Genomic DNA, 15,200 nt, shown 5'->3' on the forward strand with positions numbered 1-15,200 from the left:
ATAGTCACTTACACTCCAAGGAATGGAGTCTGTGTACAGGAGATGGGCAAACATCTTTGCGACATTTCTCAGCTTGTTCGTTTCCAGACGGTGAATAGTCTCGTACTGTTCTCGGAAAATGCATTCAAAAGACTCCATGTATTCTTTCTTTAGCAAACAGAAACGCTGGAGGAGAAAGTAAATCGTTCACAATTACACAGCAGACAAGGAGGAAAAATGATTTTTATAGACGGTGGCTAAGGCTAGGTTCACATTTCCGTTAAATTGTATCAGTCACAATCCGCGGCTCTGGTAAACAATGGAATCTGTTTGGTGGCTGCCGTTGTTTCCCATAGACTTGTATTAGTGGCGGATTGCGACTGTCGTTTTTGGACTGACCGCCAGGCGGAAACAATGCATAATGTAACGTTTTTTGGGCCGTCAAAATTAATGCACCGCGCAGGAATCCATCAAGCATGTAATGTTTGTCTATGGTGCTGGATTCCGTCGTAATCAGTCTTACGACGGAATCCAGCGCTGGATTCCGTCATGCTCTACTGAGCATGCCCAGCATGTTTGGCACACCCACTGGGCTGTCCCAAACACAAACGGATCACGACGGATCCGTCAAAAAACGGACGCACAGCGGATGTAAAGGACGGAATCCTGTGAAAAACGCATCTGTTGCGTCCGTTGACATCTAAAAAAAAACGACGGGTACGTTGCTGACGGACTTAAAACAACGGAAATGTGAACCTAGCCTAAAAAGGGAAACTCAACTTCATATATAGTCTATGGACAAATGCAGGTCTTGATAATGTTAGGTCCCCCGCTCGCAACCAAAAGAGGCGTGACGAGCCGTTCCGTGACAGTGGCTCCCGTTCTGGTGGACTCATGCCATTATCATGGTAAATTCAGAGTCATGCACCTTCTCTCTTTGAAATCTGGTATTTGCAGCAGAGGGAGGAACTCATGACAATCCCCTCCCAATTCCGCATCCTAAAAGGGGTGGTCTGGGAAAGAACAAGCCCTTTAGTAAGAACCTGTCATCTTTCGGAAGTAATTTCAGAATGTTGGCAAGAAGCCCCAGGAATACAGAGGCAGATTTTAAAAAGGTAGGACCAGTTTTGTTTTACATTTTTTTTTATTATTAAAAATAGCCTTTTTTAGGGCTTGTTCACATACTACGCTTTTGTCACTTATTTTTCAAGAGTTAAAGAGGACCAACCACCAGGATTTTCCTATATAAACTAAAGCCAGTGCTATACTGGTGCTATTATGCTGATTCTATACATACCTGTAGTTGTGAGATCAGATGTATAGATTCTGAAATACAGGCAAGTATAGTTTGTGCAATGCACTGTTATTTGATTGACAGCTGCTACAGAATATCTAATAGGTGGGTCGGATTTTGCTAGTTATTCCCGCCCTTGTCTGTCCTTCCTCCTGTCTCTGTTATTACAGTGGGAGGAAGGAGGGAAAATATGCAAAACAAGCTGTCTGAGGATGGATACCATGTTTGGCATAGGTGGTTTCCTTGACTGGAGACTGCCCTTCCTGTGGTTGTTCCTTCCCGGTGAAAGACCTGGCTAGTTTCCTGCCAGCGTTGAGAAACATGTGACTGCGTCTCCGCGGCATTCTTGTTATGTATGTATGTATGTATGTATGTATGTATGTATGTATGTATGTATGTATGTATATATATATATATATATATATATATATATATATATATATATATATATATATATATATATATATATATATATATATATATATATATATATATATATATATAAATAAATAAAATCTATATCACCCACATATATACAGTGCTGGCCAAAAGTATTGGCACCCCTGCAATTCTGTCAGATAATACTGTTTATTTGCACAAAGGCACTTTATCAATAATGAATTATATGTGAATTGTGTGTAATTTTTGACTTTACTATATAGCTGTCAATAAGGGTACAGACTGAGGAGCTATGAGAAGGAGCGAGGAGGTGCCAGTTGTATAAAAAGTGTGACAATTGAAGTCCTCTATCTCCTGTAAATGTGCAACTTGAGTACCCAGGGTGCTATTACATATACTTGTGGTACTGTTTGTTCACTCGGTGATGAATTTTGTTGGTCTTTGAGCCATTTTAATATATTTATTAAAAGTTATATTTTATTACCATTGCTTTTCCCCTATAAATTTATTTGGTAATCACTATTCTTTACGCCCTTTTTGCCTTTTTTCCCCCCCTATATCACTGAATAAATACTTTATTGGTATTTATATATACTGTGCAAGTAAAATATATCTTTGTACCGTGTTAGCCAGTAGAGATAAAAAAATTGTTTAAAAGAACTGAGAGTCCTCAGTGGTTTATACCTTTTAATGGCTAACTGAAAAGATGGTAATAATTGCAAGCTTTCGAGACTACTCAGGTCTCTTCATCAGGCACCATGCCTGATGAAGAGACCTGAGTAGTCTCGAAAGCTTGCAATTATTACCATCTTTTCAGTTAGCCATTAAAATGTATCAACCACTGAGGACTCAGTTCTTCTAAACAATTTTTTTATATACTGTGCATAATATATACAGTGCTGGACAAAAGTATTGGCACCCCTGCAATTCTGTCAGAGACTACTCAGTTTCTTCCTGAAAATGAATGCAATCACAAATTCTTTGGTATTATTATCTTCATTTAATTTGTCTTCAATGAAAAAAACAAAACAAAAAAATTGTCATAAAGCCAAATTGGATATTCCACACCAAACATAAAAAAGGGGTGGACAAAAGTATTGGCACTGTTTGAAAAATCATGTGATGCTTCTCTAATTTGTGTAATTACCAGCACCTGTAACTTACCTGTGGCACCTAACAGGTGTAGGCAATTACTAAATCACACTTGCAGCCAGTTGACATGGATTAAAGTTGACTCAACCTCTGTCCTGTGTCCTTGTGTGCACCACATTGAGCATGGAGAAAAGAAAGAAGACCAAAGAACTGTCTGAGGACTTGAGAATCCAAATTGTGAGGAAACATGAGCAATCTCAAGGCTACAAGTCCATCTCCAAAGACCTGAAAGTTCCTGTGTCTACGGTGTGCAGTGTCATCAAGAAGTTTAAAGCCCATGGCACTGTGGCTAACCTCCCTAGATGTGGAAGGAAAAGAAAAATTGACGAGAGATTTCAACGCAAGATTGTGCGGATGATGGATAAAGAACCTCGACTAACATCCAAACAGTTCAAGCTGCCCTGCAGTCCGAGGGTACAACAGTGTCAACCCGTACTATCCGTCGGCGTCTGAATGAAAAGGGACTGTATGGTAGGATACCCAGGAAGTCCCCACTTCTTACCCCGAGACATAAAAAAGCCAGGCTGGAGTTTGCCGAAACTTACCTGAGAAAGCCTAAAACATTTTGGAAGAATGTTCTCTGGTCAGATGAGACAAAAGTAGAGCTTTTTGGGAAAAATAAGAGGCATTCAAAGAAAAGAACACGGTCCCTACAGTCAAACATGGCGGAGGTTCCCTGATGTTTTGGGGTTGCTTTGATGCCTCTGGCACTGGACTGCTTGACAGTGTGCATGGCATTATGAAGTCTGAAGACTACCAACAAATTTTGCAGCATAATGTAGAGCCCAGTGTGAGAAAGCTGGGTCTCCCTCAGAGGTCATGGGTCTTCCAGCAGGACAATGACCCAAAACACACTTCAAAAAGCACTAGAAAATAGTTTGATAGAAAGCACTGGAGACTACTAAAGTGGCCAGCAATGAGTCCAGACCTGAATCCCATAGAACACCTGTGGAGAAATCTCAGAATGGCAGTTTGGAGAAGTCACCTTCAAATCTCAGGGACCTGGAGCAGTTTGTCAAAGAAGAATGGTCTAAAATTCCAGGAGAGCATTGTAAGAAACTCATTGATGGTTACCGGAAGCGCTTGCTCGCAGCTATTTTGGCTAAAGGTTGTGCAACCATGTATTAGGCTAAGGGTGCCAATACTTTTGTCTGGCCCATTTTTGGAGTTTTGTGTGAAATGATCAATGATTTGATTTTTGTTTCATTCTCTTTTGTGTTTTTTCATTGCAAGCAAAATAAATGGAGATAATAATACCAAAGAATTTGTGATTGCAATCATCTTCAAGAAGAAACTGAGCATTATCTGACAGAATTGCAGGGGTGCCAATACTTTTGGCCAGCACTGTATATATACACACAGTATGTATAAATACCAATAAGAAGGGAATTTTGTTTACTTACCGTAAATTCCTTTTCTTCTAGCTCCAATTGGGAGACCCAGACAGTGGGTGTATAGCTACTGCCCTCTGGAGGCCGCACAAAGAACTACACTTAAAAGTGTAAGGCCCCTCCCCTTCTGGCTATACACCCTCCCGTAGGAGTACAGATTCCTCAGTTTTAGTACCAAAGCAAGAAGGAGGAAAGCCAATAACAGTTTCAAAAACAAATTCAATCCGATAACAAGATCGGAGAACTTAAGAAACAACATGAACAACATGTGCACCCGAAAAACGAAACCCTAAGAACAAATAGGGCGGGTGCTGGGTCTCCCAATTGGAGCTAGAAGAAAAGGAATTTACGGTAAGTAAACAAAATTCCCTTCTTCTTTTTCGCTCCTAATTGGGAGACCCAGACAGTGGGACGTCCAAAAGCAGTCCCTGGGTGGGTAAAAAGATACCACATGAACGGGCTGTCAGACAGCCTCTTCCTACAGGTGGGCCACCGCCGCCTGAAGGACCTGTCTACCTAGGCTGGCATCTGCCGAAGCGTAGGTATGCACTTGATAGTGTTTGGTAAACGTGTGCAGACTCGACCAGGTAGCCGCTTGGCACACTTGCTGAGCCGTAGCCTGATGCCGCAATGCCCAGGACGCACCCACGGCTCTGGTAGAATGGGCCTTCAGTCCAGATGGAATCGGAAGCCCAGCAGAACGGTATGTGTGAAGAATTGGTTCCTTGATCCACCGCGCCAGGGTGGATTTGGAAGCTTGCGATCCCTTATGCTGACCAGCGACTAGGACAAAGAGCGCATCAGAACGGCGTAGAGCCGCCGTGCGAGAAATGTAAATCCTGAGTGCTCTCACCAGGTCCAACAGATGTAAACCCTTTTCAAATTGGTGAACTGGATGCGGACACAAAGATGGTAAAGTGATATCCTGATTGAGATGAAAGGAAGAAACCACCTTGGGAGAAAACTCTGGAATTGGACGCAGTACTACCTTGTCTTGGTGAAACACCAGGAAGGGAGATTTGCAAGATAACGCCGCTAGCTCGGACACTCTTCGAAGAGACGTGACCGCCACAAGAAAAACTACCTTTTGTGAAAGCCGAGAAAGGGGAACCTCTTTCAAAGGCTCGAAAGGCGGCTTCTGGAGAGCAATGAGAACCTTGTTCAGATCCCAGGGTTCCAATGGCCGTCTGTAAGGAGGAACGATATGACAAACTCCTTGGAGAAACGTGCGTACTTTAGAAAGCTGTGCCAAGCGCTTCTGAAAGAATACGGATAGCGCGGAGACTTGACCCTTAAGAGAGCTAAGCGACAAACCTTTTTCCAACCCAGACTGCAGGAAGGAAAGAAAAATTGGCAATGCAAATGGCCAGGGAGAAAACCCTTGAGCCAAGCACAACGCTAAGAATATCTTCCACGTTCTGTGATAGATCTTAGCTGAGGATGGTTTTCTAGCCTGTCTCATTGTGGCAACAACTTCATGAGATAAACCTGAGGCCGCTAGGATCCAGGACTCAATGGCCACACAGTCAGGTTCAGGGCCGCAGAATTCAGATGGAAAAACGGCCCTTGAGACAGCAAATCTGGACGGTCTGGTAGTGTCCACGGTTGGCCTACCGTGAGATGCCACAGATCCGGGTACCACGACCTTCTTGGCCAATCTGGAGCGACGAGTATGGCTCGATGGCAGTCGGACCTGATTTTCCGGAGAACTCTGGGTAACAATGCTAGAGGTGGGAACACATAGGGGAGTCGGAATTGCGACCAATCCTGAACCAAGGCGTCTGCCGCCAGTGCTCGGTGATCGTGAGACCGTGCCATGAAAACTGGGACCTTGTTGTTGTGCCGTGACGCCATCAGATCGACGTCCGGCGTCCCCCAGCGGCAACAGATCTGCTGAAACACGTCCGGGTGAAGGGACCATTCTCCTGCGTCCATGCCCTGGCGACTGAGAAAGTCTGCTTCCCAGTTTTCCACGCCTGGGATGTGAACTGCGGATATGGTGGACGCTCTGCTTTCCACCCACGTCAAAATCCGCTGGACTTCTTGAAAAGCTTGGCGACTGCGTGTTCCCCCTTGGTGGTTGATGTACGCCACCGCCGTGGAATTGTCCGACTGAATCCGAATCTGCTTGCCTTCCAGCCATTGTTGGAAGGCTCGCAGGGCAAGATAGATTGCTCTGATTTCCAGAACATTGATCTGCAGGGTGGACTCTTCCAGAGTCCACATCCCCTGAGCCCTGTGGTGGAGATACACCGCTCCCCACCCTGATAGGCTCGCATCCGTCGTGACCACTGCCCAGGACGGGGGAAGGAACGACTTTCCCTGTGACAATGAGGTGGGGAGAAGCCACCAACGCAGAGTCCTTGGCAGTCTGAGAGAGGGAGACAGTCCTGTCGAGGGACGTCGATTTCCCGTCCCATTGGCGTAGAATGTCCCATTGTAGAGGGCGCAGATGAAACTGCGCGAACGGGACTGCCTCCATTGCTGCTACCATCTTTCCTAGGAAATGCATGAGGCGCCTCAGTGAGTGCGACTGGCTCTGAAGGAGAGATTGCACTCCAGTCCGTAGCGAGCACTGCTTGTCCAGTGGAAGCTTCACTATCGCTGAGAGAGTATGAAACTCCATGCCAAGATAAGTCAGAGATTGGGCCGGGGTTAGATGAGACTTTGGAAAGTTGATAATCCACCCGAAACTCTGGAGAGTGTCTAGTGCCACCTTCAGACTGTGTTGGCATGCCTCTTGAGAGGGTGCCTTTATAAGCAGGTCGTCTAGATACGGGATGACCGAGTGACCTTGCGAGTGCAGAACAGCTACTACTGCTGCCATGACCTTGGTGAAGACCCGGGGGGCTGTTGCCAGACCGAAAGGTAACGCTACGAACTGCAGGTGTTCGTCGTGTATGACGAAGCGTAGGAAACGCTGATGCTCTGGTGCGATCGGCACGTGGAGATACGCATCTTTGATATCTATTGATGCTAGAAAATCTCCTTGAGACATTGAGGCTATGACGGAGCGTAGGGATTCCATCCGGAACCTCCTGACTTTTACGTGTCTGTTGAGCAACTTTAGATCCAGGACGGGCCGATACGATCCGTCCTTTTTTGGGACCACAAACAGATTGGAGTAAAAACCGTGACCTTGTTCCTGAAGAGGGACGGAGGTCACCACTCCTTCCGCCTTTAGAGCGGCCACCGCCTGCAACAGAGCATCGGCTCGGTCTGGTGGTGGAGAAGTTCTGAAGAAACGAGTTGGCGGACGAGAACTGAACTCTATCCTGTACCCGTGAGACAGAATATCCCTCACCCAACGGTCTTTGACGTGTGACAGCCAGATGTCGCCAAAGTGGGAAAGCCTCCCACCGACCGCGGGTGTGGGAATCGGAGACCGCAAGTCAGGAGGACGCCGTCTTGGCAACGGTTCCTCCGGCTGTCCTTTTTGGGCGTGACAGACCTCCAAGAATCTGAGCGTCTCTGGTCTTTTTGAGTCTTTTTTGACGAGGCGAATTGGGACCTGCCCGGTCCTCGAAAGGACCGATAACCAGACTGACCCTTCCTCTGTTGGGGTCTGTTTTGTCTGTGTTGCGGTAAGGATGAGTCCTTACCCTTGGAGTGTTTGATGATTTCATCCAAACGCTCTCCAAACAATCGGTCACGAGAAAAAGGCAAATTGGTTAAGCACTTCTTGGAATGAGAATCTGCTTTCCAATGTCTCAACCACAGGGCCCTACGCAAAACAACGGAGTTGGCTGACGCCACTGCCGTGCGGCTTGTAGCGTCAAGAACAGCATTAATCGCGTACGACGCGAATGCCGCCATTTGCGAGGTCAATGGTGCTACCTGCGGGGCAAATGCACGTGTGACGGAGTCAACTCGCGCAAGCCCGGCTGAGATAGCTTGGAGTGCCCATACGGCTGCAAAAGAAGGCGCTAATGACGCTCCAATCGCTTCATAGATGGATTTCAGCCAGAGCTCCATCTGCCTGTCAGTGGCATCTTTAAGTGCCGCTCCATCTTCAACTGCAACCAAGGATCTAGCTGCAAGCCTGGAAATTGGAGGATCCACTTTTGGACACTGGGTCCAACCCTTGACCACCTCAGGGGGGAAAGGATAGCGTGTATCTTTAAGCCGTTTAGGAAAACGCCTTTCAGGATAAGCGTGGGGTTTCTGGATTGCGTCTCTAAAGTCAGCGTGGTCCAGAAAAGTGCTTAAAGTACGCTTAGGGTATCTGAAATGGATTCTCTCGTGCTGCGAAGCTGACTCCTCCACAAGAGGAGCTGGTGGGGAAATATTTAACATCTTATTGATGTTAAATATAAGATCATTAACTATGGCGTCACCATCTGGTGTATCTAGATTGAGAGCGGTCCCAGGATCAGAATCCTGATCAGTTACGTCCGCCTCATCACCCATAGATTCATCTCGCTGGGATCCTGACCATTGAGATGAATGTGAAGGCCCGTCATAGCGAGCCCGCTTAGGCTGCCCGGGGCCATCGTCCGAGTCAGAGTCTTCACCCTGAGGTGTATATGCCCGTCCCGGAGCTTGGAGCTGAGGGGGACCAGGGGGCAATGATTGCACAGTGTCCGTGGCCTGAAGTACAGGCCTAGCTCGCAATGTGTCAAGAATTTGTGACATAGTGAGAGACATTCTGTCAGCAAAAGCTGCAAACTCAGTTCCTGTCACCTGGACAGCATTCACAGGTGGTACACCCTGGGTCACGTCCAGCAGAGGTCCCGACTGTGCAAGCGCCGCAGGGGCCGAGCACTGCACACAATGGGGGTCCGTGGAGCCTGCCGGTAGAAAAGTCCCACATGTGGTGCAGGAAGCATATAATGTCTGTGCCTTGGCACCCTTGCGTTTTACGGACGACATGCTGCTGGCTCTCTGCAATGTGAGAGAGTCTATAGCCAAAGGGCGACCAGCGCTATGCAATACAAAGTATTTGTAGAAACAAAATACTAAGAATACTACTGGCACAAGAGGGGGTGAGCCCTGAGGGCTGCTTACCGCCCGCTGAATAGCGGGTAAGAGGCTGCAGATTCCTTGTCTGGGTCTCCCCGGCTCCCCTCTGCAGCTCAGCGTGTCAGCAGGAATGGCTGCCGGCGTCTGTGGAGAGGGGCGGTCCGTGGGAGTTCCCAAACAAAAGTGCGGGAAACAGTGTCCCCTCTGTGCCGATTGTGAGGGCTGGAGTATGTAAAAACGACTCCAGCCCTCAGCGCTGATGCACTGGCCAGCGTCCCGCCCCTCTCCTGACTGGCAGGTCTGGGGGCGGGAACGAACGGAAGCAGGCCGCAAAAGCCGGGGACTCGAGTTATCAGCGCGGCCGCCGTAAAAGCGCGGGCCGCGCTGAAGTCCCCGGCGCACCACAAGTGCCAGCCGCGCCGCAGTCCCAGCGGCCGGCATGACCGATTCCTAGACGTGGCCAGCGTCCCGCCCCTCTCCTGACTGGCAGGTCCGGGGGCGGGAACGAACGGAAGCAGGCCGCAAAAGCCGGGGACTCGAGTTATCAGCGCGGCCGCCGTAAAAGCGCGGGCCGCGCTGAAGTCCCCGGCGCACCACAAGTGCCAGCCGCGCCGCAGTCCCAGCGGCCGGCGCGACCGATTCCTAGAAGTGTGCCTGCTTCAGCGAAGCTGAATGAGGCCATGGCACAAGCGCCGTAGCGCTGATGTCCCCCGGCGCACTACAACACCCAGCATGCTGCGGTGTGAGCGCCAAATGCACGGGGACACAGAGTACCTTGAGGAAGCAGGGCCATGTCCCTGATGTACTCCGCTCCATCCAGCATCTTCTCCAGGGGCTGTAGATGGAGCACGGTCTCAGTGCCTGGAGACCAGTAAATCCCACTTCACCCAGAGCCCTGTAAAAAGGGATGGGGAAGGAATCAGCATGTGGGCTCCTGCCGCCGTACCCGCAATGGGTACCTCAACCTTACAAACACCTCCGACATACAGTGGGGTGAGAAGGGAGCATGCTGGGAGCCCTGTATGGGCCCTCTTTTCTTCCATCCGACATAGTCAGCAGCTGCTGCTGACTAAAAACAATGGAGCTATGCGTGCGTGTCTGACCTCCTTGCGCACAAAGCTAAAACTGAGGAATCTGTACTCCTACGGGAGGGTGTATAGCCAGAAGGGGAGGGGCCTTACACTTTTAAGTGTAGTTCTTTGTGCGGCCTCCAGAGGGCAGTAGCTATACACCCACTGTCTGGGTCTCCCAATTAGGAGCGAAAAAGAAAGTATTTATTCAGTGATATAGGGGGGAAAAAAGGCAAAAAGGGCGTAAAGAATAGAGTGATTACCAAATAAATTTATAGGGGAAAAGCAATGGTAATAAAATATAACTTTTAATAAATATATTAAAATGGCTCAAAGACCAACAAAATTCATCACCGAGTGAACATCATTATTGATAAAGTGGCTTTGTGCAAAAAAATATAAAAAAATTGCACATAATCCGTTGTAAACCATCAATTAATATGTTTATTAAAAGTTATATTTTATTACCATTGCTTTTTCCCCCAACAAAAGGGCATACCGAGGGCATGCAGAATGTCTTCCACCCGAAACATGAACAAAAAAAAAACCAAACACCCTAAAATAAAAAGGTTTAATGGTTTCAAATGAAAGGGAACCAGTCATCAGTTCTTTCACTTATAAACTATGGCCATCACTTTTAAGAACATGGGAATGGGGTTTCCTGTAACCCCTTTATATTCTAACACGTACCCCTGAATACCATAGAAAAAGTGTTATATACTTGTCCCGGACTGCATGATTCGATCCGATGGGTGTCTCCAGATTGCGATCAGCGCCGCCATGCTCGTACCCGCCCATAATGTCACGCCTGCGCATTTAGCTCACCAGCAGCTGTGTTTTCTGATCTGCCCGCGATATGGCAGAGAGAACTGCGCCTGCGCGAGCCGACCTAACTGCACAGGCGCGAGATTTCAAAATGCGACGAGGAGATGACAGAGGGCGTCATCCCGTCAATCAAGGAAGGAGGACGGTGATCAGCGGCAGGAGCAAAAAATGACCACGCCCATCTGGCCAACCAAGGTAATTAGCATACCTAACGGCCAGGTTTTATAACGTTATTTTTGGGGTCTGGAAGGGGAGTCAGGGCCAAGGTGCACCTCCATAGCATGCAGCCCAGGAGCTGCAGAAGGGGATACTTTTAGTTTAATAGGGAAAAATCTGGTGATAGGTTCCCTTTAAAGGTGATGGGCATATTTTATAAGCGAAAGAACTGGTGACAGATTTCCTGTAAGAGGGAATAACCATTTTACTTCATGGTTATGCTTCTAAACCCCTGTTAGACCATTATTATATTGTTCTTCATACGTTGTGCGTAACAAAAGAAATGCATTACTCTCGCTTCGTGACAAAAGGAAAAATTCATAAACTGACTTACCCCGGCAAGCAACCCAAAAAACTTCTCATACGTTCTCTGCTGAGCGCAGCAATCCAATATCATGTTGCAGAGTTCTTTCTGTTTAAAAATAAAATTGAAATATTCCGTAAGCAGATTTCCTTTCCACAGCTGCAGCACAATAGATTGTACGCTAAATGTGCAGAGAGGCATTTCCCATTTGTTTTACTCCTTAAGTAACTGTAATGAATACAATAAAATATGATTGCGTTAGAGGTTTGTGCATAGCAGCCTAATAATGATGACAATGCACTCCCAGCCTTTTATTATTGGACATGACATTATATTTGGAGAGCAATTCAGCATTAATAAATATGTTAAGCGCAGCATATGTTCTTAAAGGAACATTCTGCAGGAAATTGACAGCAACAAAGTTGCACAAACAGACAAATCGGAAGTAAATACAACAGTGTGTACCGACCGCTGCAAACTGGCAGCCCGACTGTCCGAGTAAAGCTATGTGTGCACAGTGCATTTTTCGCAGCGTTTTTCGGGTGCGTTTTTGGACTCAAAACTGGACGTCAATTCTTTCCTGCGTTTTTCCCCCATTCAATGCATTGGAAAAAACGTAGAGATCAAAAGATATTAAAAGTTATATTTAAGTCTTTTTTTTCTGTATTATACACCTATTTACTATTGTTGCTCCAAGGAGCTCCAGTCACCTTCCAGAGAGCCACAAGAAATATGCAGCGGCCTACCTAGAAGACATCATCTTCAGCCAGCATAGGCATGGTTGACCTCGAGGAGATTAACATCCAACACCGCAGAGACACCATCACGTGTTTCTCAACGCAGTGACACTAGAACAAGGCCCCCTGGGAAAAACCTGTCTAGTTTCCTGCCAGCATTGAGAAATACGTGATGGTGTCTCCGCGGTGTTGGATGTTGATCTCCCCGAGGTTAACCATCTTTACCTATGTAGTCTTCTACTAGGCATTGCTCCCACTAGCCAGTTTCCTACGCCACAGTGATGAGGGGAAAATACCCCGAAACAGCTGTCTGTGGATGGATACCATGTTTGGCATAGGTGGTCTCCTTGACTAGAGACTGCCCTTCCCATGGTTGTTCCTTCCCGGTGAAAGACCTGGCTAGTTCCCTGCCAGCGTTGAGAAACATGTGATGTGGTTCTTGTTTTGCATATTTTCCCAGGGGGCCTTGTTTTAGTGTCACTGCGTTGAGAAACACGTGATGGTGTCTCTGCGGTGTTGGATGTTGATGTCCCCGAATTCAACCATCCTTACCTATGTAGTCTTCTACTAGGCATTGCTCCCACTAGCCAGTTTACTACTCCACACTGATGAGGGGAAATACCCAGAAACAGTTGTCTGTGGATGGATACCATGTTTGGCATAGGTGGTCTCCTTGACTGGAGACTGCCTTTCCCATGGTTGTTCCTTCCCGGCGAAAGACCTGGCTAGTTTCCTGCCAGCGTTGAGAAACATGTGATGGTGTCTCCGCGGCATTCTTGTTTTGCATCATCTTCAGCCAGGACTGGGGAAGCCATTTGGGCAAATCCAGGTGATTTCTGATGCCTTAAAGAAGGCGGGGGGGTTCGTTAACTAGACGAAATGTGCTGTAGAAAAAAGCCAGGTACTCGTACTGCTATTTTGTAGGCAGGGGCGATATCAAGCCCTAAGTAAATAAGGTGGATGCCATCCAGAACTGGTGCCAAACGCTCTCGAAGAAGCTAGTTGGAGCATACCTGGGCATTTTTGGCTACAACCATCGCTTCATCCAGAACACCACCATGGTAGCCGCACCATTGACTGGCCTCCTTAAGGGCACAATGTTGGCTATAGCAAAGTGGTCTCCAGCAGTAGAGACTGCCTTCTAAGAACTGAAGCTAACCCTGTGTAAACAGCCTGTGTTGGTAGCACCGGACATCAATAAGTAATTTGTGGTATCAGTTTATACATAGACACACATTACTTATCTTATTTTAGTGCTATATTGTTTGCTTAGTGTTAAACTGTAGATTTCTATGTTCTAATTTCTCTGAATTAGGATGCAAACTCCTCAGCTCCTGTCCATTAAATATTTTCCATTCCTGGGGCATACATTATGTAATCTGTTATTATACATGGAGACAAACTATTTTGGAATCCAAATACATATCAATAATTTAAGCCCATTGTCACACTTTATTCTGTAAGGACATTAGTCTGCAGCCTTACTCATCGACGAGGAACACGCCACAATCAAACCCTACTTATACAGAATGATTTCAAAACATAAATGCAGCCTGCAGGGTATTTTTCTAAAAAGCCAATGAATTGTGTCTTGTACAACACTGGGAAACATGGTTTGATGGTAATGAAGTCTGCAGCAGTAGCAAAAGAAATTAATTCTGTGCTCAAATGTGCAAAAAGCCCTTATCCCTTGTGGTTTTTAGTAATTAACTATTTTAACATTTTAATTAAATATGCCAAATCTTAAAAGGCAATTTGAGAAGTTTGAAGGCATTTCAATTCTTCTTGACGCATGCAAAGTGCACTATAAAGCTGTCAAAAAAAGCACTCCAAAAAACGCAACTTTTCCCAAGCGGTAACTATTTTTTTTCTTTTTGACACTACAGGTTTTAAGGGAGTTGTCCCTACTGAGAAAATTAAAAAAACAAACGAACAATGTCTACATGTTTTCCTAAGGAATCTCTCACACGCCAGACTTCCTGGTAAGTGTTCTATCCATATTTACCTCGTATAAAGCAAGTACCCAGAAAAAGAACAGCCACGTCCGATTGCCATCTTCGGCTGTGTGCCTACGATCAGGGTTCACAGCTTTTTGGATACTACAAGTTTCAGCTGCGTACAAAACGCTGCATTGTACAGTACAAGCACAGTGGATGGGATTTCTCGAAATCCTGTGCCTACTGTGCTTGTTTTTCCCCGCAGCAAACACTGACCTGCGGTGCAACTTTCCGAGCCGCAGCATGTCAATTGTTTGCCGTGGAGTCGCAAGTGTTCTCCGCAGGGAGAACAGAAGAGAGAGACAGCAACTGCCAGAGCCTTGATCGTGGGCACAGGCAGCTGCAGTCTCCTGCGGAGGAGACTTGTGGCCCCGCAGGTCAGGATTCACCACATCCAGGACCACTTGGCTATAAGCCAGGACCTGCTGATTTTCTAGATTTTCCATATAAATCTGCAGGTTTGCACAAGTACAGACACTGCCCATGTTATCCTGAGGGATTAGGGGAGTACTGTTTCAATGCTGCGCATTTTGCACCTGCGGAAAATGCTGCGGATTTTCCCACAGACGCTAAGAACTGCATGTCAATTATTCCTGTGGATTTTCCTGCCTTTCTACTATGGAGATACAGGGGGGGAAATCCGCAAGAATAATGCTCGAATTCCGCACGTTTTCTGCAGGTTTTCCGCAAACCATTCCGCATGAAATCCGCAACAATGGATAGCTGCGGATTCCGGGAAGCTGCTGCATGAACCTGCAGAAATACCTGCAGAAAATTGTGCAGTTATCTTCTCCCGTGGGCACAGGGCGTTAGTCTTGGATCAATATCACCCAAGCAAGTCTATGGGCCTGTGAAAAAGTCGGACAGCACACAG

At 46.8% G+C, this 15,200-nt stretch overlaps 1 protein-coding gene across 1 annotated transcript in view; it reads right to left on the reverse strand.

Moving 5' to 3' along the window:
- The window catches only part of CWC22 (CWC22 spliceosome associated protein), a 220,920-nt gene that overhangs the window by 47,960 nt on the left and 157,760 nt on the right, over positions 1-15,200 (reverse strand). Inside the window, exons 14-15 of the mRNA XM_075318892.1 lie at positions 11,623-11,700; positions 13-165 (exon numbers count right to left, since the gene is read on the reverse strand). Of these exons, the coding sequence (XP_075175007.1) occupies positions 13-165; positions 11,623-11,700 (231 nt within the window). The remainder of the gene's footprint in view (positions 1-12; positions 166-11,622; positions 11,701-15,200) is intronic.

The sequence above is a fragment of the Anomaloglossus baeobatrachus genome, chromosome 7 (genome assembly GCF_048569485.1).
Source record: "Anomaloglossus baeobatrachus isolate aAnoBae1 chromosome 7, aAnoBae1.hap1, whole genome shotgun sequence".
Taxonomy (NCBI): Eukaryota; Metazoa; Chordata; class Amphibia; order Anura; family Aromobatidae; genus Anomaloglossus; species Anomaloglossus baeobatrachus.